Source organism: Salvelinus alpinus, chromosome 8 (genome assembly GCF_045679555.1).
Source record: "Salvelinus alpinus chromosome 8, SLU_Salpinus.1, whole genome shotgun sequence".
NCBI lineage: Eukaryota > Metazoa > Chordata > Actinopteri > Salmoniformes > Salmonidae > Salvelinus > Salvelinus alpinus.
This window is the reverse complement of record NC_092093.1, coordinates 24,514,881-24,537,183: the sequence shown is the minus strand read 5'-3', so window position 1 is coordinate 24,537,183 and position 22,303 is coordinate 24,514,881. Positions and strand designations below refer to the sequence as shown.

General features: G+C 45.2%; 1 protein-coding gene and 1 long non-coding RNA gene across 3 annotated transcripts in view; both read left to right on the top strand.

Moving 5' to 3' along the window:
- The window catches only part of LOC139582756 (metabotropic glutamate receptor 1-like), a 40,766-nt gene that overhangs the window by 4,183 nt on the left and 14,280 nt on the right, over positions 1-22,303 (top strand). For both annotated transcript variants that reach the window (XM_071413063.1, XM_071413065.1), the window contains exon 3: positions 1,274-1,526. In XM_071413063.1, the coding sequence (XP_071269164.1) occupies positions 1,274-1,526 (253 nt within the window). The remainder of the gene's footprint in view (positions 1-1,273; positions 1,527-22,303) is intronic.
- LOC139582758 (uncharacterized) lies at positions 1,874-2,687 on the top strand. Its single transcript, XR_011676418.1, has 2 exons — positions 1,874-2,469; positions 2,597-2,687. It is a non-coding gene; the product is annotated as an uncharacterized lncRNA (long non-coding RNA).

Below are 22,303 nucleotides of genomic sequence, written 5' to 3'. Positions count from 1 at the left end.
GTCACGGTCAGGTTGAGGGGCAGGCAGGGCCAGAAGAGAGTGGAGGTGAAGTGCCATGAGGCTCAGCTAGGGGGTGCCAGGTATCTGACTGTCACCAGACCCGGTAGGTAGCAGTCCACTGGGAACAGAGATAGGAGTGTTGGCATAATAAGGGTGTTGTATGCGAAGGAAAACAGTGGAGGATAACAGTATGTGTAGTAGCCACAGTCAGAGTACAGGACCACTGTTTTGATCTCCTACATGGACGATTTTGCCCAATGTGATGGCCACGACATTGGATTCATTGGATCTAACTAAACACATCTCTTCAGTTTGAACTATAGGCCTACTTGCCTATTTGACGTTTAGAATATTAAGTGTATTGGGTAAATGGTGTTTCTGCACTTTGGGAATGCTTTTGGATTGGTTAAAAGTGTGGTATCTGCAGTGAGATGAAAATTGAGTGAATGTGTTAATTGATATGAAAAATTTGACTGAAATACAACACTGAAATGCTTACATTGAAATGCTATGAATCTAAGGGGTTTATAATTGATCAACCATTATGTGAATTCACCTGTTCAGATAGAACTGCTATACTGGCAAACTAACAATTGGGGCCTAGTCTATAATATCATGCCAGAGTAATGCATTAGTGTGCTGCCAATTCAGCCCTTTCTCATTTTTCAGAATAAGACAGGTGTGTATGAGGACAATGATTGTGTAAACAAAGGCACTGCATTAACATTGCAGACACATCTTTGATTGAAGCCAGCACTTTGAATATACATAATCCTCTATGCAGCATCCTCTATGCACTACTAGGACTATGTCCCAAATGGCACCCTTCCTCTACAGTGCACTTATTTTGGCCAGAGCTTCATCAGCTCTGGTCAAAAGCAGTGCACTACATAGGGAACATGATGCCATTTCAGACACAGTCTATGTATGTAAAATAAGACAGCATTGCAAAGCTTGTACAACTGATTAGGATGTTATCATGGGAAAATGTAGCGCAGTCCTCTCCACCCCATTCAGCATCCCTGATTGCAATCAGTAGGCACTAGACTATCTGGCTATATCAGAAGATGGATCAGGACAGCAGCACAGTCACAATACACTCACGGCCTGACGACTCAAAGTCATCAGACTACCACAGTTGTTAGTATGGCTGAATCCAGTCACTATCAGCCTGGAGGGACTTGAGCATTTTCTGTTCCAAAATGGTGACTCCTCGTTGGCCATTTTGTGTCTGCAGTGGTGACTTACCCCTCTGTTTCTCTCTGAACCCTAGGAAACTATGGGGAGAGTGGCATGGAGGCCTTCAAGGAGCTGGCCACCCAGGAGGGTTTGTGCATCGCCCACTCTGACAAGATCTACAGCAACGCTGGAGAGAAGCACTTTGACCGCCTGCTTAAGAAGCTCCGTGATCGTTTGCCCAAGGCTCGCGTGGTGGTGTGTTTCTGTGAGGGAATGACTGTACGCGGCCTCCTAATGGCCATGAGACGTCTGGGTGTGGCTGGAGGAGAGTTCCTCCTCATTGGCAGGTAAGGCACAAGCCTTTAAGGCACTGATTTCTGGGTAGTTTTGGGCGAAGGGTGGCTTTGTGCCGCCTGCTTCCAGACACGCATGTCACCAAGGCAACTAAATCAAACCAAAGTTTATTTGTCACGTGCGCCGAATACCTTACAGTGAAATTCTTACTTACAGGGTCTAAACAACAGTGCAAAAAAGATATTAGGTGAACAATAGGTAAGTAAAGAAATAAAAACAACAGTAAAATGACAGTGAAAAATAACAGTAGCGAGGATATATACAGTAGCGAGGCTATAACAGTAGCGAGGCTACATACAGACACCGGTTAGTCGGGCTGATTGTGGTAGTATGTACATGTAGATATGGTTAAAGTGACTATGCATATGTAGCAGTGTGATGTTGTTCCCCTAGATTACGCACCAAATTGCACACAAGGACCAATTCAAATAGGCCAGGTCAAGAGGGGATGTTAATAATTTGATAATAATAATAATAATTCAGTGTATTTTTTTATTTAATTACAGCTGCATAGCTAATGTTTTTATTTGGTGTACAAACACTTTTTCATACCAATATTGTACATACAAGTGATTGTAAAAGTTTTGTATATTTTGGTTTGGCCCATCGCGGGTTATCTGTATTCCCATACCACTTTATCGTTCCCTTTTGCCTGACCCTCGGCTAGCAAGGTATGTTGTCCTTGGCTCCGAAACTGTTTAATATAAAACCGTCATAAGGTTATACAATGTACTGTTTTGCAACCATACGTTTGTTATAGTGTGGACAGTGTAGGAATTTATGTTAACAAGTTTCACAGAGCTCACTGACTGGGGTATCTGTTGTAACTTCTGAGTACTTGTGACAGTGGTTGAGTGAGTGTCCATGTGCTCGCGCAGGTGCCGGAGAGCTGTGACTGCACCAAGGGTAACGTGTGTGTTGTCTCTTCGTGTGCAGGTATGTCTTTTATTTTGTCAGAATTATGTTCTGTATAGTTTTACTTGTATATGCTGTTGTGCAGCGAGTGTGTGCACGCAGCACCTGTTAATTCCTTTTGGCGCCCTTTTGCCTGACCCTCGGCTAGCAAGGTGCCGGAGAGCTGTGACTGCACCAAGGGTAACGTGTGTGTTGTCTCTTCGTGTGCAGGGCAAATAAAAAGATTTCAACGAGCAGACCATCAGTTGTGGCAGCGTCCTAATTAAAAAAATACACAACGCAGAATGAACCACGCTACACATATATGATAAACAGAGAGTAGCAGTAGCGTAAAAGAGGGGTTGGCGGTTGGTGGGTGGCGGGACACAATGCAGATAGCCCGGTTAGCCAATATGCGGGGGCACTGGTTGGACGGGCCAATTGAGGTAGTATGTACATGAATGTATCGTTAAAGTGACTATGCATATATGATTAACAGAGAGTAGCAGCAGCGTAAAAGAGGGGTTGGGGGGGCACACAATGCAAATAGCCCGGGTAGCCATTTTATTACCTGTTCAGCAGTCTTATGGCTTGGGGGTAAAAACTGTTGAGAAGCCTTTTTGTCCAAGACTTGGCACTCTGGTACCGCTTGCCATGCGGTAGTAGAGAGAACAGTCTATGACTGGGGTGGCTGGGGTCTGACAATTTTTAGGGCCTTCCTCTGACACCGCCTGGTATAGAGGTCCTGGATGGCAGGCAGCTTAGCCCCAGTGATGTACTGGGCCGTACGCACTACCCTCTGTAGTGCCTTGCGTTCGGAGACCGAGCAATTGCCGTACCAGGCAGTGATGCAACCAGTCAGGATGCTCTCGATGTTGCAGCTGTAGAACCTTTTGAGGATCTCAGGACACATGCCACATCTTTTTAGTTTCCTGAGGGGGAATAGGCTTTGTCGTACCCTCTTCCCGACTGTCTTGGTGTGTTTGGACCATTCTAGTTTGTTGGTGATGTGGACACCAAGGAACTTGAAGCTCTCAACCTGCTCCACTACAGCCCCGTCGATGAGAATGGGGGCGTGCTTGGTCCTCCTTTTCCTGTAGTTCACACTCATCTCCTTAGTCTTGGTTACGTTGAGGGATAGGTTGTTATTCTGGCACCACCCGGCCAGGTCTCTGACCTTCTCCCTATAGGCTGTCTCATCGTTGTCGTTGATCAGGCCTACCATTGTTGTGTCGTCTGCAAACTTGACGGAGTTGGAGTTGTGCCTGACCATGCAGTCGTGGGTGAACAGGGAGTACAGAACGGGACTGAGCATGCACCCCCGAGGGGCTCCAGTGTTGAGGATCAGCATGGCAGATATGTTGCTACCTACCCTCATCACCTGGGGCTGGCCCGTCAGGAAGTCCAGGATCCAGTTGCAGAGGGAGGTGTTTAGTCCCAGGGTCCTTAGCTTAGTGATGAGCTTTGAGGGCACTATGGTGTTGAAAGCTGAGCTGTAGTCAATGAATAGCATTCTCACGTAGGTGTTCCTTTTGTCCAGGTGGGAAAGGGCAGTGTGGAGTGCAATAGAGATTGCATCATCTGTGGATCTGTTTGGGTGGTATGCAAATTGGAGTGGAATTAAACCAAGTGGAACCAAGTGGAATTAAAGCAGAACCACTAGTGCCAGTGAGAAATGTTTACCAGTAATTCATAATTTGTATCTGTTAAAGACACAAAACTGGAGAGGAAGCACTGTCTCCTCATATGTTGTTTCAATGTGGAGCTTTTGGAGACCTTAATAATTGGCAAGGGCATTGTAGGATAATCACCTATATCCACTACATAAAACATTCCACAGACTACGAGGAACTACCAGTATCACATACTAGGTACATACTGTAGCTATATGCGTACCGGTATGAAAATAAAGATTTTTTGAAAGTGATCTTTACAAGTACATCCACAAAGCCTTCAAAGGTGTTACACGGAGTGGAACAGGGGAACCCAAGAGCAGACTCACATGAGGAGACTGGGATGAAGTAACCAGGGTATTTATTGACACACAGGGGGGAGATGGAGTGCAGGTCAGGGGAAGCTCGGGCGGGTTGCTGGAAACCAGATGCGGAGGCTGAGGCTGGAGCGAGAGGGGTTGAGACAGGGTAAGCAGGTCCGGAGGGGAGTCCAATGGAGTAGTAGAGTGGGGAATCCAGGACAGAGTAGGAGGATGACGAGATGTGGGACAGGAGACAGGGACCAGAGTCAGAGCGGGCTGAACTGTAGCGGAGAGGAAAACAGCGTCAGGCAAGGAAAACAGGCACAACAGGATCTGAATAGTAACAAACAGCTGGAAACAGAGACTGACTGAGCAGAGATTATGATCTGTCAGCGTGGAAGTGGCAGGGCTGAGTATTTGTAGAAGTCTTGATTATGGAACAGGTTGCAGCTGGTGGGGATCTGCTCTGACTCCAGCACACCAGCACACCTGTCTCTGCCCACACAATCACACACATAGAGAGAGAGAGAGAGAGAGAGAGAGAGAGAGAGAGAGAGAGAGAGAGAGAGAGAGAGAGAGAGAGAGAGAGAGAGAGAGAGAGAGAGAGAGAGAGAGGTATAGAGTACTGGGGGAGTGGCGGCAGATCAAGGAGACACAGGATGGGCAGTAGAGGGCGTTGCAGGAGCAGATGTGACAAAAGGGCTTTCAGCTGCTCTTTTGAAGTCAAAACAAACCTTACCCCTCTCTCTCCCTCCCACTTTCTCGTTCCTCCCCCACCCTCTCTCTCTTCTGATGGGCCCATCCTGGTGGCAGAGGGCACAGCCATCGTTGTCTGAGAGGCTCTCTGTGTGTCAACGCTGGGTGACTCCAGCTGTAATCTCTCCCATTAGAAGAAGAGGAAGGGGAGAAATGGAGAGATACACTCACAGTGTGACAACCATCCAGTACACCCTCAAGACTAGGGTTGCAAAGGGAGGGTATATTACTAAAAACTTTAGTTTAACAGTAAAGTACCCAAATTTTGGTAACTTTCACGTTTTTTGGGGGGAATTTTATAAGATGAATTCTAGTAGTCTTTTTGGGTACTTCAGATGATCACAGGTGTCTGTAATTATCTCTGTCCCTTTGTGTGGCCTTATTACATGTAAAAATAGATAAATATAATAAAATAAGATGATTTAAAAAAAAAACATAGACATGAATACATTTATTAAAAGTTATTCAAGTTTAAATTACCAAAGTTACCATAGATTGCCATAGATTACATGTTAATTACCAACATTTCAGAAGATTCCGGTAACTTTGGTATATTACCGGTAGCTTTGCAAACCTAATCAAGACCTTCAAGGACAAGAACAATCCTCTGTTGTCATCAAAAGTGATGTCTCAAACCTGACCTCCACTGTCTCCTTTCATGTTGCATGACATCCTCTCTATTTATTGGGGATTTTTGGGGTGTGGAGGTTGGTTGTAGGACATTGGTTCTTCTAGCTGTCAGGCTTATGTCTGAGGAGGAGAACATTGATGAGACAGGCAGAGTGATAGGGGGGGGGCAGTAGACTCTAAGCCAGGGTAAGTTCCGTTCTTAGTGGATTTGACAAACGCTTCTCAAAACATTGCCCAAACGCTGCTCCATCATCAGGGCCATCTTCGTGGAGAGCCCTTCTGTTGCTCCTCTTTTCTCTCACAGCTCTAGAGATGGAGGCTGTTATGTCTAAAAAGCAGGGATGAAGGGAAATCAGTTGCCTTCGTCAGGTTCTCTTTGTGTTGTTTGTGTCATATCCTATTCTATGGGAATTCAGTTGTTTTTGGAGGGGAAACAGAGGCACTCTCTCTTTTCCAAATTAATTATCCATCCTAATGAAGCTCCAGTGTTTCCCACTCTCTCTCCTCGCTCCTTCCCTATTCCTTCCTTGCTCTCTCTCTCTCCTCTCAATAGGAGAGTGGGTCTTTTTTTAACTGGTGTGGAGGGAATGAAACTGGTGGCTTAGCTCCACATGCTTCTGGGTCAGAGAGAGCGAGGAGTGAGAGAGGAAGAGAGAGAGTGAAAGAAAGAAAGAGAGGAGTGAGAGAGATAGAAAGAAAGAGGATTGAGCGAGAGAGAGGAGTGAGAGAGAGAAAACAAGTGAGAGAGAGAGAGAGAGCGTGAGAGGAGAGAGAGGGGAGAGAGGAGTAAGAGAGAGAGGGGAGAGAGAGAGGAGTGCGAGGAGTGAGAGAGTGAGAGGAGTTAGAGCGAGAGGAGAGAGAGAAAGAGGATTGAGAGGAGTGAGAGAGAGGAGTGAGAGAGAGAGGGGAGACAGAGATGAGTGGGAGGAGTGAGAGAGAGAGAGGACTGAGAGAGAGGAGTGAGAGAGAGACAGGAGAGAGATAAGTAAGAGAGAGAGAGAGAGAGGAGAGAGAGAAAGAGGAGTGAGAGAGAGAGAAATATAGTGAAAGAGAGAGAGGGGAGTGAGAGAGGAGTGAGAGAGAGAGGGGGAGAGAGAGCAGTGTGAGAAAGAGAGGAGAGAGAGAAGAGTGAGAGAGAGAGAGGGGAGAGAGCGAGGAGTAAGATAGAGAGGAGAGAGAGAGATAAGTGAGAGCAAAGAGATGAAGGAAAGAGGAGTGAGAGTGAGAAAGAAAGTGAGAGAGAGAGTGAGAGAGAGGGAATGTGTGAGAGATAGAGAAATAAAGTGAGAGAGAGAGATGAGTGAGAGAGGAGAGAGAGATAGTGAGAGAGAGGAGTGAGAGAGAGAATGGAGACATAGAGGAGTGAGAGGAGTGAGAGAGAGGAGTGAGAGAGAGATGGGAGAGAGAGATGAGTAAGAGAGGAGACAGAGAAAGAGGAGTGAGAGGAGTGAGCGACAGATAAATAAAGTGAAAGAGAGAGAGGGGAGTGAGAGAGGAGTGAGAGAGAGGGGGGGAGAGAGAGCAGTGTGAGAAAGAGAGGAGAGAGAGAAGAGTGAGAGAGAGAGAGGGGAGAGAGAGAGGAGTAAGATAGAGAGGAGAGAGAGAGATAAGTGAGAGCAAAGAGATGAAGGAAAGAGGAGTGAGAGTGAGAAAGAAAGTGAGAGAGAGGGAAAGTGTGAGAGATAGAGAAATAAAGTGAGAGAGAGAGATGAGTGAGAGAGAGAGAGAGAGAGAGAGAGAGAGAGAGAGAGGGGAGAGAGATAGTGAGAGAGAGGAGTGAGAGAGAGGAGTGAGAGAGAGAATGGAGACATAGAGGAGTGAGAGGAGTGAGAGAGAGGAGTGAGAGAGAGATGGGAGAGAGAGATGAGTAAGAGAGGAGACAGAGAAAGAGGAGTGAGAGGAGTGAGCGACAGATAAATAAAGTGAAAGAGAGAGAGAGGGGATAAAGAGAGGAGTTAGAGAGAGAGAGGGGTGAGAGAGGAGTGAGAGAGAGGAGAGAGAGAGGTGAGTGAGAGTGAAGAGAGAAAGGAAAAGGAGTGTGAGAGAGAAATACAGTGAGAGAGAGGAGTGTGAGAGAGGGAGAGAGAGAGCGAGAGAGAGGAGTGAGAGAAATAAATAAATAAAGTGAAAGAGAGAGAGGAGTGCGAGAGAGAAAGAAAGTGAGAGAGAGGGGTGAGAGAAAGAGGAGAGAGAGCAAGAGGAGTGAGAGCTGTGAGAGAGAGAAATAAAGTGAAAGAGAGATTGAGAGAGAGGAGAGAGAGAAAGAGGAGTGAGAGAGAGATAAATAAAGTGAAAGAGATAGACAGGAGTAAGAGAGACTGGAGAGAGAGAGAGGAGAGAGTGAGAGAGAGAAAGAGAGAGGAGTGTGAAAGAGATGGAGAATGGAGTGAGAGAGATAGGAGTGAGTGAGAGAGAGAGTGGAGAGAGAGAGGACAGAGAGGGAGAGGAGTGAGAGAGAGATATAGATAGAGAAAGAAAGACTGGTGGAGCATCACATACGCCAAACCTTCTGTGTGTGTGTATGTGTGTGTGTAAAGCTTGGCTACAGTGTCATGGTCACAGGCTTGGAGGTTGGCTGACAGATATTAGCTCATCAAAACACAGCCTGCTATTCCATGCTAATTTGTGCCCTCGCCTGCCAGCCGAGTGAGAAGCTGTTGATGTGTATGTGTGTTTGTGAGAGAGAGAGAGAGAGAGAGAGAGAGAGAGAGAGAGAGAGAGAGAGAGAGAGAGAGAGAGAGAGAGAGAGAGAGAGAGAGAGAGAGAGAGAGAGAGAGAGAGAGAGAGAGAGAGAGAGAGAGAAATAGAGAGAGAGAGAGAGATTGAATTTAGAGTTTAGGGTTTTAGAGGGAGTGTGAAAGACGGGCAGAGATACAGAGAGAGACAGAGATGAAACAAGGTTAGGAGGGCTCATAGTCGAAATAGGGAGTGTGATAGAGGGAGAGTGACTTGAGTGAGACATAGAGAGGACAAGAAATGGAGAGAGAGAGAGACAGAGAGAGTGAGGGGGTAGAGGATCTCTCTCTATGGCTGACAGTAATACATCAAATCACAGAGTGAGAAAGAGAAATGGCCCGAGAGAAAGAAGGAGAATCAGACAGAGAGAGATACAGACAGGCAGATGGGCAGGTATAGAGTCTGAGAACTCTTGTTTTACATCTCTGCTGTTGAACACTCGCCTGCTCTTCAGACGAGGGCCAGGTGCACTCTCATACGGGAACACTTTATTCCTGCAGCCCTAGGCCTGCCCCACAACCCTATCTCTGCAACTCACTCTCCTCTGCTCTTCTATTCTATTCTCAGTCATATGGCTCGTCCTTTGTCTCCGTCTCTCTGTGATGTTGCAGAGGGTAGCTAGCGGGGGAAGGAATCAGTCTGTTGCAGATTGATCGTCTCCATGGTTTCACTACAGAGCGTTGTATCTTTTGCTCTGGCCATTTATGTCAATCTTTTGAGTCCTGTCGCAATCTGTGCATGACAGGTCTGTCTGTAGAGATCTCTGGGGATTAAACAAATGCCTTGGTCTGTACTTTGAATCAAAGTGTTTTTCATGACTTCAGCCAGTTTCATATCAGCATAGATAGATAAATGTATTCAGAAAGAGAATGTGATTTGTAAGCCATTGTATTATGTGTCAAGGCACAGCTAAGCAAAAGTGGAAAGTAGTTAGGTTGGGTGTGGTGTTGCATGCCATGTCACTATGGTGAATGTCTCTCATTGTCTGGGAGCTCTTTGTTACGTACTTAATATCCCCTTCTATCTCTCTGTTCTGACTGTCATACACTTATGCAGCACTAGATCACAATAAATTAGCAATTTTTCATTGATGACGTCCGACAGTCCAGAAAATGAGTCATCCCCCTTTCTTTTTGGCTGAACATTAAAACGTTCCTCAGGATCATCTTAGGTAACTCAAGTATTTACTTTATTAAAAAATGTTTAGTGGAGCAGCGTTTACATGCAGCGCTTTTGCTGAAAATGTGTCACCCATGGATTTCCCATTAAAAGTGGGTTGTCTGGGTTGTCTGGGTTGTCTGGGTTGTCATTGTGCCTAGCAATAGCATGAACAAGTGATTCCTTCAAATAAAATGAACCAAAACAACTCTCTCTATCTTACAAAACACAATCCTCAAAAACGCTCACAGAGGTTAGTGAGTTTGAGCCGATATTGAAGCGAGGAAGAAATTTGTGAGTTGCAGGCCATTGCAGCATTCAGGATGCTTACAGGTTTCCATTGAGCTTAAACAAGAATGAATGCTCCTCTCTCGCTGAATGGATGAAAGTATATTACTTGCAGCATTATTTATTCAATTACATTTTGTTCCCTGGCCGTCAGTAGAAAGAAAAAGAATGAATTTGATGCTGCCTGCTGTGTGGTTGGTCTAAAGAGATGCATGGTTCAGTAGTAGTTCTATCACAGACATGGGTCCCAGGTTCAGACCAGACCTTCGGGGTTTAGGGTTCTGATTAGTGACTTGGCGTTAGATTTGATGACTGATGGCGTGATGTCTTGGGTGGTGTTGGAGGCGTGTGAGAGGACCTGTATATTTGAACCCAGGATGTGGTTGGGTGTGAATACTGAACAGATGTCGCATCACAAGGAGGCACTAACACCTCATGTCAGGACAGGGGACGTCCCGTAGATGGAATCCTAGATCTGGGGAGAAGGGACGGACGTTGAGCTCTGACCCCGGAGTGAGCTACAGACACTGGTCTACTCTACACAGCCTCCCAGCATAGCGGACTGAGCTGTGGAGAGAAGAACATCTGTGACTCTAGAACCCTTGCGAGCTGTCTCCTCTCACTCATAGTATATCTCTTTCTTGTATAGAATAATATGCCTGACCTTCTTACTGATTTTACTTTGTTATCCATGGGGTAAAGTACAGTTCTGTTAACTCAGCGGTGAATCTGTCTGTTTGATCATGATTGACACACAAAGTAGCGATTAGTGGGGTGAGGAAACACTGCTAAGAGACTATTCCCCTCAACAGTGTTGACTGTTAGTCGCATCATATCTACCTTTAGTCATCACCACCAGCGCCTGTTCCATCCATTACCCAACCTCCCCCATTAGAATGACTGTATGGGGAGCCGAGTCAGTCCCACCCACCTGCTCGCAATTAGTACCATTCATCTCCTATATCTACCCCTCTAATGCTGCCTGCCTCAATGCTGTTATTACTACAGACATTTGCATAAGCTGCTTTTCCACTTGTTGTACTCACTCATTTTAGCCCCAATCTTTTTTACATTTAGATTTTTGTCTGTTTCCTATTTTGTGTGGCAACCATAAATTCCTCACTCACTTCAATTTTATTTTGCAAAATGGAGATAGGCAGGCAATGAGACAGACAGGAAGACAGGCACATTAGCAGCCCAGGGACTTTTGTGTCTGAGAGATGGAGGTGAATCAGTATTTTCTGTCTCTCTCTTCTCCCTCTGTCTCTCCCCTCTCTCTCTTCTCCTCTCTCTATGTGAGGCAATGCCTTTTCCATTTCCTTAACGACTGGACTCTGGTTTTTCTCCCAGCTTAAATAAATGAAACATTTAAGGAGCCAGAGAGAGGGAGAGAGAGAGAGGAGTACGACGACATATTTAGCTGTGTCCTGCTTTTCACAGGCTTTTATCTCTCCTCTTCCCTATCTCCATCTCTGAGGAATGAAAGAACAGGAAGTAATTCCTGCATTTTCATTATTGTACAGCCAGAACAGAATGGAGTGAGCAGATTCATTATCTCCCTAAATTAATAGGCTACTTTCTCACTAGATTAGGACTTGGCTCTGCAATCACTGATAATGGTTCAGATTGAATAAGGACCTAGGTAGTCAGGTAATGTAGGGCTACATTATGAACATTTGATAGGGAGACTTCTCACCTTCTTGGTGGATTTACTCCTGTACTGGCATCCCTCATCCCCAGTGTTGCTTGGGTATGCCTAGGACAGCCTAGGACAGCCTGGGACAGCCTAGGACAGCCTGGGCTACCAGCATGGGGTGCATTATAGTGAAGTAGGTCAGTATAGTGGGACAGAGGAGGCCTGCCTGTGATTCCTGCCTTACAGCTTATATTTATACCCTTTTCTCAGAAAAGGCTGTGAAGTGAAGGGTGCTGTTTTTCCTACAATTTCCTACAATTCTACACATTTTGCCATGACTTATGCCATGTTAATATGTTATCTGAGTGAGAATGATTAACAAAATCAATGTGGGCCCCCTGGAGGTTAAGGCCCCTGGGCATGTGCCCTGTGTGCCCGGTCGGTAATTCGGCAATAAGTTCGGTAATACGGTAATAAGTTTAGACAGCTGGCTAGATTAACTAGACTTATTTAACAATCCAACATTTTTTAAAGGTAGACTCAGCAGGCCCCCCGAGTGGTGCAGCGGACTAAGGCACTGCATTGCAATGCTTGAGGCATCACTACATATCCGTGTTCGATCCCGGGCTGTGTCGCAGCCGGCCACAACCGGGAGACCCATGAGGTGGCGAACAATTGGCCCAGCATCGTCCGGGTTAGGGGAGGGTTTGGCCGGCCGGGATGTCCTTGTCCCATCATGCTCTAGCGACTCCTCTGGTGGGCCGGCAGCATGCACACTGACACGGTCGCCAGTTGTACGGTGTTTCCTCTGACACATTGGTGCGGCTGGCTTCCAGGTTATGCGAGCAGTGTGTCAAGAAGCAGCGCGGCTTGGCAGGGTCGTGTTTCACAGGACGCATGGCTCTCGACCTTCGCCTTTCCCAAGTCCGTACGATGGGACAAGACTGTAACTACCAATTGGGGAGATGACGTTGCCAAACGACGTTGCCATGAGCAGCACCACAGATAATGTGTGAGATGCAAGACTTCACTCTCACACAGTCACACACAGTATCGCATGTGTACAGGTTCACTTCACAGTGTGGAAGCCACGGGACCAAAACAGCAGAGAAGTTGAGCCTCACTCTATTTGAAGAAATTACCAAGGTCGGGACCTAGTTGTCCTCATATGCAGCTACGGCCTGGGATAGAGGGAGAGAGGGGAGGGAGAGAGAGGGGGTGGGAGAGAGAGTGAGAGAGTGAGAGAGAGAGTGAGAGAGGGAGGGAGAGAGACAGACAGATAAATAAATATATCTCTACTCTTCTCCTCCCTGTGCCATGTTGCTACCCTTTTTACCCATTTTACAAATCTGGGTTTAGAATCTGGGTTTAGAATCTGGGTTTATATGTAGTTTATTAGGGCAAGTTGTGGGGGCGTTGGCTAGTCGAGTTATACTAGATTCAGTTGATTAGGACAAGTTGTGGGGGCGTTGGCTAGTCGAGTTATACTAGATTCAGTTGATTAGGACAAGTTGTGGAGGCGTTGGCTAGTCGAGTTATACTAGATTCAGTTGATTAGGACAAGTTGTGGGGGCGTTGGCTAGTCGAGTTATACTAGATTCAGTTTATTAGGGCACGTTGTGGGGGCGTTGGCTAGTCGAGTTATACTAGATTCAGTTGATTAGGACAAGTTGTGGGGGCGTTGGCTAGTCGAGTTATACTAGATTCAGTTGATTAGGACAAGTTGTGGGGGCGTTGGCTAGTCGAGTTATACTAGATTCAGTTTATTAGGGCACGTTGTGGGGGCGTTGGCTAGTCGAGTTATACTAGATTCAGTTTATTAGGGCACGTTGTGGGGGCGTTGGCTAGTCGAGTTATACTAGATTCAGTTTATTAGGGCACGTTGTGGAGGCGTTGGCTAGTCGAGTTATACTAGATTCAGTTTATTAGGGCACGTTGTGGGGGCGTTGGCTAGTCGAGTGATACTAGATTCAGTTTATTAGGGCATGTTCTGGGGCATTGGCTTGTCGGGTGATACTGCACAGATATGTACACTACAGCATGTCCCTTTCCTGTTATAACTGGGATTTGTGATTTTATAGAGAAAGTAAATTTTGCTCCCTGACGTTAGCATGTTGCTAACGTTACAATCACCATGGAGATTTGGTTTTGTTTGATGAGAGGCTTAGAAGGCTTGGCTGATTGGCTCTGAGTCTAGACCTGTCAGTCAAACAATAGCCTCTAAGGAAAATAGCTCAATACTCTGAAAGTCCACAGTTTTAATTCTAGCATATATCACATAAAATGTCACAGAGAAGGCAACGATAGGTCTACAGCTTTTCTGGGTGATTATACTCAATAGTAGTTCCACAAAGTTTTTTACAATTGACTTATGCATCTAAATTGCATCTCTTTATGTTTCACTGAACAAGAGGTTTTAAAAGATGAATTTGAATATTCTTAACATATCACAGACTTTAATTGAAAGTAGAAAAACATTGTCAAGGATGCCTTGCTTTCTTTTCTAGAACTGGTGAAGGACATTGAAATGATCAGAAGAGCATGCATGGGTTGGCATCTGGATGTCGTTGTGACAGAACACGCTGAGGTTGAAACAATGTCCCTGTTATGATGGCCCCCTTGCTTATTTTCTGTTTTTATAGTTTGCACACATACACAATTAAGCAATTACACACAGTTACACACAGTTACACGCAGTTACACACAGTTACACACACACACACACACACACACACACACACACACACACACACACACACACACACACACACACACACACACACACACACACACACACACACACACACACACACACACACACACACACACACACACACACACACACACACACACACACACACACACACACACACACACACACACACACACACACACAGTCTAACTGTAAAATGTTCTCTCCTTATGTGGGAAATGTGTAGAGTTGCAGAAAATTAGCTTTAAAATAGCAAAATGTTGTCTCTTCGGCCAAGAACACAGACTCTTAAATTTTTGGTGGGAGCCGCGCCATTGGCCATGCCCGCTGTCTGCTTGTGTCAAATGGATCAAAACAAGGGAACGCATAATGAATCTCTTACTTTTGAACTTTTTTGGAAACTCTTGTAAAATCCATTCTTTCCCTCAGGATACGGTGCATGTGATTAAGATTCTACCCCGCCAATTAATTCATGGCTTCATAAATATACAAATGTGTTAGCTATCCAACTGGAACTAGATCATCTGAAATAGTCAGGGGATTCGTTCGTTTGTTCTCTCTCCTGGCACTCGGCTGAAAGCTCTGTTGTGTTTTAGACATGAATTATCTAACTGTTGGTTCCGCAGCTCCTCCACAGCAATGTCTCACAAAACTGAGGATCAGTCAATCACCTAGCCAGTGTTCACACACACACTGATCTCTAATTGACCACTTGATGCATGTGGTAATTTGGACGTGAATATATTTCTGTAAGAATAAAAGGAAGGGGGCTGCCTCCAGTGATTCAACTAGCCTAGCTGTGATGTGGTGGGACTAATAGTAGTAGCAGTGGTAGGTGTTGAACAGTCTTAGTCTAACTGTGGTTAGGTCTGTGCTTTCATGATGAGGTACAGTGCATTCAGTAGTCAGACCCATTGACTTTCTCCACATTTTGTTACGTTACAGCCTTATTCTAAAATGTATTAAATGATTGCTTTTCGTCATCAATCTACACACAATACCCCATAATGACAAAGTGAAAACAGGTTTTTAGAAAAAACTGAAATACCTTATGTAAATAAGTATTCAGGCCCTTTGCTATGAGACTTGAAATTGAGCTCAGGTGCATCCTGTTTCCATTGATCATCCTTGAGATGTTTCTACAACTTGATTGGAGTCCACCTGTGGTAAATTCAATTGATTTGACATGATTTAGAAAGGCACACACCTGTCTATATAAGGTTCCACAGTTGACAGTGCATGTCAGCGCAAAAACAAAGCCAAGAGGTCGAAGGAATTGTCCGTAGAGCTCCGAGACAGGATTGTGTCGAAGAACCGATCTGGGGAAGGGTACCAAAATATTTCTGCAGCATTGAAGGTCCTCAAAAATTAAGTGGCCTCCATCATTCTTAAATGGAAAAAGTTTGGAACCACCAAGACTCTTCCTAGAGCTGGTGAAAATCTGCTCCATAGCGTTCAGGACCTCAGACTGGGGCGAAGGTTCACCTTCCAACAGGACAACAACCTTAAACACACAGCCAAGACAATGCAGGAATAGCTTCGGGACAAGTCTATGAATGTCCTTGAGTGGCCCAGCCAGAGCCCGGACTTGAACCCGATCTAACATCTCTGGAGAGACCTGAAAATAACTATGCAGCGATGCTCCCCATCCAACCTGACAGAGCTTGAGAGGATCTGCAGAGAGGAACGGGAGAAACTCCCCAAATACAGATGTACCACGCTTGAAGCAGAAACTACTCAAATACAGGTGTATCAAGCTTGTACCGTCATAACCAAGAAGACTTGAGGCTGTAATTGCTGCCAAAGGTGCTTCAACAAAATACTGAGTAAAGGGTCTGAATATTAAAGTTTTTTATTTGCAATCAATTTGCAAACATTTCTAAAAACCTGTTTCTGCTTTGTCATTACAGGGTATTGTGTGTCGATTGATGATACAGTTGAAGTCGGAAGTTTACATACACCTTAGCCAAATACATTTACTCAGTTTTTCACAATTCCTGACATTTAATCCTAGTAAAAATTCCCTGTCTTAGGTCAGCTAGGATCACCACTTTATTTTAAGAATGTGAAATGTCACAATATTTCGCACCAAAGCATCCTTCACTCATGCTGCCAAACATACCCTCGTAAAACTGACCATCCTACCGATCCTCGACTTCGGCGATGTCATTTACAAAATAGCCTCCAACACTCTACTCAACAAATCGGATGCAGTCTATCACAGTGCCATCCATTTTGTCACCAAAGCCCCATATACTACCCACCACTGCGACCTGTACGCTCTCGTTGGCTGGCCCTCGCTTCATACTCGTCGCCAAACCCACTGGCTCCAGGTCATCTACAAGTCTCTGCTAGGTAAAGCCGCGCCTTATCTCAGCTCACTGGTCACCATAGCAGCACCCACCTGTAGCACGTGCTCCAGCAGCTATATCTCACTGGTCATCCCCAAAGCCAATTCTTCCTTTGGCCTCCTCTCCTTCCAGTTCTCTGCTGCCAATGACTGGAACAAACTGCAAGAATCACTAAAGCTGAGACTCTTACCTCCCTCACTAGCTTTAAGCACCAGCTGTCAGAGCAGCTCACAGATCACTGCACCTGTACATAACCCATCTGTAAATAGCCCACCCAATCTACCTCATCCCCATACTGTATTTATTTATTTATCTTGCTCCTTTGCACCCCAGTATCTCTACTTGCACATTCATCTACTGCACATGCTACCATTCCAGTGTTTAATTGCTATATTGTAATTACTTTGCCACCATAGCATATTTATTGCCTTACCTCCCTTATCCTACCTCATTTGCACAAGCTGTATATAGACTTTTCTACTGTATTATTGAATGTATGTTTGTTTATTCCATGTGTAACTCTGTGTTGTTGTATTTGTCGAACTGCTTTGCTTTATCTTGGCCAGGTCGCAGTTGCAAATGAGAACTTGTTCTCAACTAGCCTACCTGGTTAAATAAAGGTGAAAATAAAAAAAATAAAAAATATTTCAGCTTTTATTTCTTTCATCACATTCCCAGTGGGTCAGAAGTTTACATACACTCAATTAGTATTTGGTAGCATTGCCTTTAAATTGTTTAACTTGGGTCAAATGTTTCAGGTAGCCTTCCACAAGCTTCCACCAGTTGGGTGAATTTTGGCCCATTCCTCCTGACAGAGCTGGTGTAACTGAGTCAGGTTTATAGGCCTTCTTGCTTGCACACACTTTTTCAGTTCTGCCCACAAATTTTCTATAGGATTGAGGTCAGGGCTTGTGATGGCCAATCCAATACCTTGACTTTGTTGTCCTTAAGCCATTTTGCCACAACTTTGGAAGTATGCTTGGGGTCATTGTCCATTTGGAAGACCCATTTGCGACCAAGCTTTAACTTCCTGACTGATGTCTTGAGATGTTGCTTCAATATATCCACATAATTGTCCTCCCTCATGATGCCATCTATTTTGTGAAGTGCACCAGTCCCTCCTGCAGCAAAGCACCCCCACAACATGATGCTGCCACCCCCGTGCTTCACGATTGGGATGGTGTTCTTCAGCTTGCAAGCCTCGCCCTTTTTCCTCCAAACATAACGATGGTCATTATGGCCAAACAGTTCTCTTTAAGTTTCATCAGACCAGAGGATATTTCTCCAAAAAGTACGATCTTTGTACCCATGTGGAGTTGCAAACCGTAGTCTAGCTTTTTATGGTGGTTTTGGAGCAGTGGCTTCTTCCTTGCTGAGCGGCCTTTCAGGTTATGTCGATATAGGACTCGTTTTACTGTGGACATAGATACTTTTGTACCTGTTTCCTCCAGCATCTTCACAAGGTCCTTTGCTGTTGTTCTGGAATTGGTTTGCATTTTTCGCACCAAAGTACGTTCATCTCTAGGAGACAGGACGCGTCTCCCTCCTGAGCGGTATGACTGCTGCGTGGTCCCATGGTGTTTATATTTATATTTGATACAGTGTTATACAGGGACCTCCAATATGTGTCCACACAGAGACGTGGATTAGTGCAACGGCAGGCTGTGGCAGAGACAGATTGGGTTTGGGAAATAGACTTGTGTGCGTGTGTACTTGTGTGCGTTTAGGAAATAATAGTTTGTTCACAATAGTTTGTTCACAAGAAATTTGTGGAGTGGTTGAAAAACTAGTTTTAATGACTCCAACCTAAGTGTATGTAAACTTCCGACTTCAACTGTATTTTAGTTTTTAATCCATTTTAGAATAAGGTTGTAATGTTACAAAATGTGAAATAAGTCAAGGGGTCTGAATACTTTTTGATTACACTGTATTTAAAGGTATGTACAGCAGGGTACAGCGACAGCATGAAGACAGAGTGTCATTTTTGTCTTTATTGCAAACTCTGATGTGAACGTAGCAATGCATGTCTACCTTGGCAACAGCTCATTAATAATTTATGGGGGCGTTAAATAAATGCTCCACACACTCAGTCTATTTCCCAAACGCACACAAGTACACACACACACAAGTCTATTTCCCAAACCCAATCTGTCTCTGCCACAGCCTGCCGTTGCACTAATCCACGTCTCTGTGTGGACACATATTGGAGGTCCCTGTATAACACTGTATCAAATATAGCACTGCAAATGCAGTTAGCTACCTTGGCCCTGAGAATGGACTGGTGAGGGGAAGGGAGGGAGGGGTTTGAGGGTGGGGTGGAAGGCACAGTGCACAGTAATGATGGTTGTTTTGATTGTGAATATCTGATGGGAGGAAGAGTGACGGTGGTTTGGGATACGCATGGAAATGCACATAGAGCCTCAGAGGCAAAAGTAACTGTGACTAATCAATTTCACGTGTTTCTGGCCTGAACTTAATTAAGAGAGGGGAAGATAGGATTTTGTTGGCTAACCTTTCTAAAACATTGAACAAAAACACCCAGAATTCAGAAGCGAGTCAGTGGAGGATAATTAGGTGTTAACAATACTGGTGTGGTGAACCTAAGTGAGCTCGAAAACGTGGGGAGACATTTCCCTGTGTCTCTATCAGTGCTTAAAACGATAACACTACGAAACATTCAAGCAGCCAACTATATCACTCCTTATGCTTCGTTTCTCGTAGGTATAGAACCTTAAAATGGTTTGACATGGCATCCACATACACTCCTCTCATACAGACTCCTCACACACACACACACACACATACACACTGAGTAAACCAAACATTAGGAACACCTTCTTAATATTGAGTTGCACCCCCTTTTGCTCTCAGAACAGCCTCAATTTGTCAGGGCAGGGACTCTACAATGTGTCAAAAGTGTTCCACAGGGATGCTGGCCCATGTTGACTTCAATGCTTTCCACAGTTGTGTCAAGTTGGCTGGATGTCCTTTGGGTGGTGGACCATTCTTGATACACACGGGAAACTGTTGAGCGTGAGAAACCCAGCAGCGTTGCAGTTCTTGACACAAGCTGGTGCACCTCACACCTACTACCATAACCTGTTTAAAGACACTTAAATCTTTTGTCTAGCCCATTCACCTTCCGAATGGCACACACACACACACAATCCATGTCTGAATTGTCTCAAGGTTTAAAAATCCTTCTTTAACCTGTCTCCTCCCCTTCATCTACACTGATTGAAGTGGATTTAACAAGTTACACCCATAAGGGATCATATCTTTCACCTGGATTCACCTGGTCAGTCTATGTCATGGAAAGAGCAGGTGTTCTTAATGTTTTGTACACTCAGTGTTTGCTCTTGTCAGGGGTAATTGGCTACTGGCTGACTCACTCTCTAATTGGAGGATAGCTGTCAACAGTACAGGTATTCAAGGATGCTGCAGCCAGCAGCACAGAGAAAATAAGAGCCAATGAGTCTAGCCACATTACAGATGGAGAGAGAGACAGTATAGCCACCACCCACAAACACGGACAGCCAGACCAAAACGAACACGCCAGAGAAGAGAAGAGCACAGCTTAGAGGAGCACTGTATATCTAGTCATTTATTTTCTTCGTCTCTGTCTCTAGTATTTCTTCTTCATCCCTCTAAGGGTCTCCAGGCTTCAGATGCATGTCTAAATGAGCTTCATTTAATGGGGAAACTAACACAGAGGGAAAGAAAACAAACAAAGAGGCACATTGGGGGACTGTAGTAGACAGTGGCGGTCAGTGCCGTTTAAGATGGAGGATTATTACATTTTTAATGAGCATGGCCTGTTTCTATTACAGCGTGTTGGATGACTGTCATTCATATTCCATTCACCCAGTTCAATGTAAGATAGGTTTAGGCTACTACATGACATTCAAATTTCCCCTGTAGCCATCATGAGGTTGCTACAACCTAGCCTATGACTGAACGTTTACAACGTAGGTGCACAGGTCGAGAGAATTTTGAGTAATCAATGTGACAGTGAAACATTCAATACCACCTTGCACACACATGCCTGCACCTAGCTGATCTAGGGTGCAATCATTAGTCCAACAGCTGCAAACAAACATTTATATTTGACAAATTCAGGTGTGTTTACCCCTGTTGTGTTCTGTTAGAGATTTTTTTTTAACCAAAATCGGCGCAATGAATACACCCTTGATCACACACCCACAAAGTTAACTTTCATAGCAACCACATACAAACAGCTCGTTGTATACAGTCCCTTCGGGAAGTACTCAGACCCCTTGACTCCCCCAAAATGACGTTACATCCTTATTCTAAAATGGATTAAAAAAATAATAATCTCCTCAGCATTCTACACACAATACCCCATAATGACAAAGCGAAGCAGTTCAATTTTTTTTTGCAAATGTATTAACGTTAAACAGGAACTACCTTATTTACATAAGTATTCAGACCCTTTGCTATGAGACTCGAAATTGAGCTCGGGTGCATCCTGTTTCCATTAATCATCCTTGAGATGTTTCTACAATTTGATTGGAGTCCACCTGTGGTTAACACAATTGATTGGACATGATTGGAAAGGCACACAACTGTCTATATAAGGTCCCACAGTTGACAGTGCATCTCAGAGCAAAACCCAAGCCATGAGGTCAAAGGAAATGTCCGTAGAGCTCCGAGACAGGATTGTGTCGAGGCACAGATCTGGGGAAAGGTACCAAAACATTTCTTCAGCATTGAAGGTCCCCAAGAACAGTGGCCTCCATCATTCTTAAATGGAAGAAGTTTGGAACCACCAATACTTTTGATAGAGCTGGCTGCCCAACCAAGCTGAGCAATCGGGGGAGAAGGGCCTTGGTCAGGGAGTCTCTGTGGAGATGGGATAACCTTCTAGAAGGACAACCATCTCTGCAGCACACCACCAATCAGGTCTTTATGGTAGAGGGGCCAGACGGAAGCCACTCCTCAGTAAAATGCACATAACAGCCTGCTTGGAGTTTCCCAAAAAGCCTCTAAAGACTTTCAGACCATGAGAAACAAGATTCTCTGGTCTGATGAAACCAAGATTGAATTCTTGGCCTGAATCCCAATCATCACGTCTGGAGGAAACCTGGTACCATCCCTACGGTGAAGCATGGTGGTGGCACCAGATTTCCTTCCCTATATCTGTCTCTTTCCTAGCTCTGTTCCCTGCTTCGGGATTGTTTGTCATATGTCCTTGTTTTCCCGTGTGCTGACGCTGTTCCTGTCGGGTTCTATGTCCGTTCCTGAATAAACGTTTGACTCCCCGTACCTGCTTCTCCTGTCCGGCGTCACTCCTTACAGAATCCCGAAGCCATCACACAAAGCATCGGAGAGTACTGGCGTTCCGTTTGGTGGTGACGTCGGTTCTGGGTCGCCGCCGATGGAACCCAGGGGTGCCTAGCCAGCTCGTTGGGCTTCCACTCCCTAGCTGGCTCAAGAGGTTTCCTTGCCCCGGTTGGCTCGGAAGGAGCCCATCCCACGTCGGACCTCAGCCGGATCGTCAGGTCCTGTTCTCCCAGCTGGCTCGTCAGACTGTCACGTCTCCGTCGGATCATCGGGCTTCCACGTCGCAGCGGGATCGACAGGCGTTCATGCCTCAGCCGGATCGTCAGGCT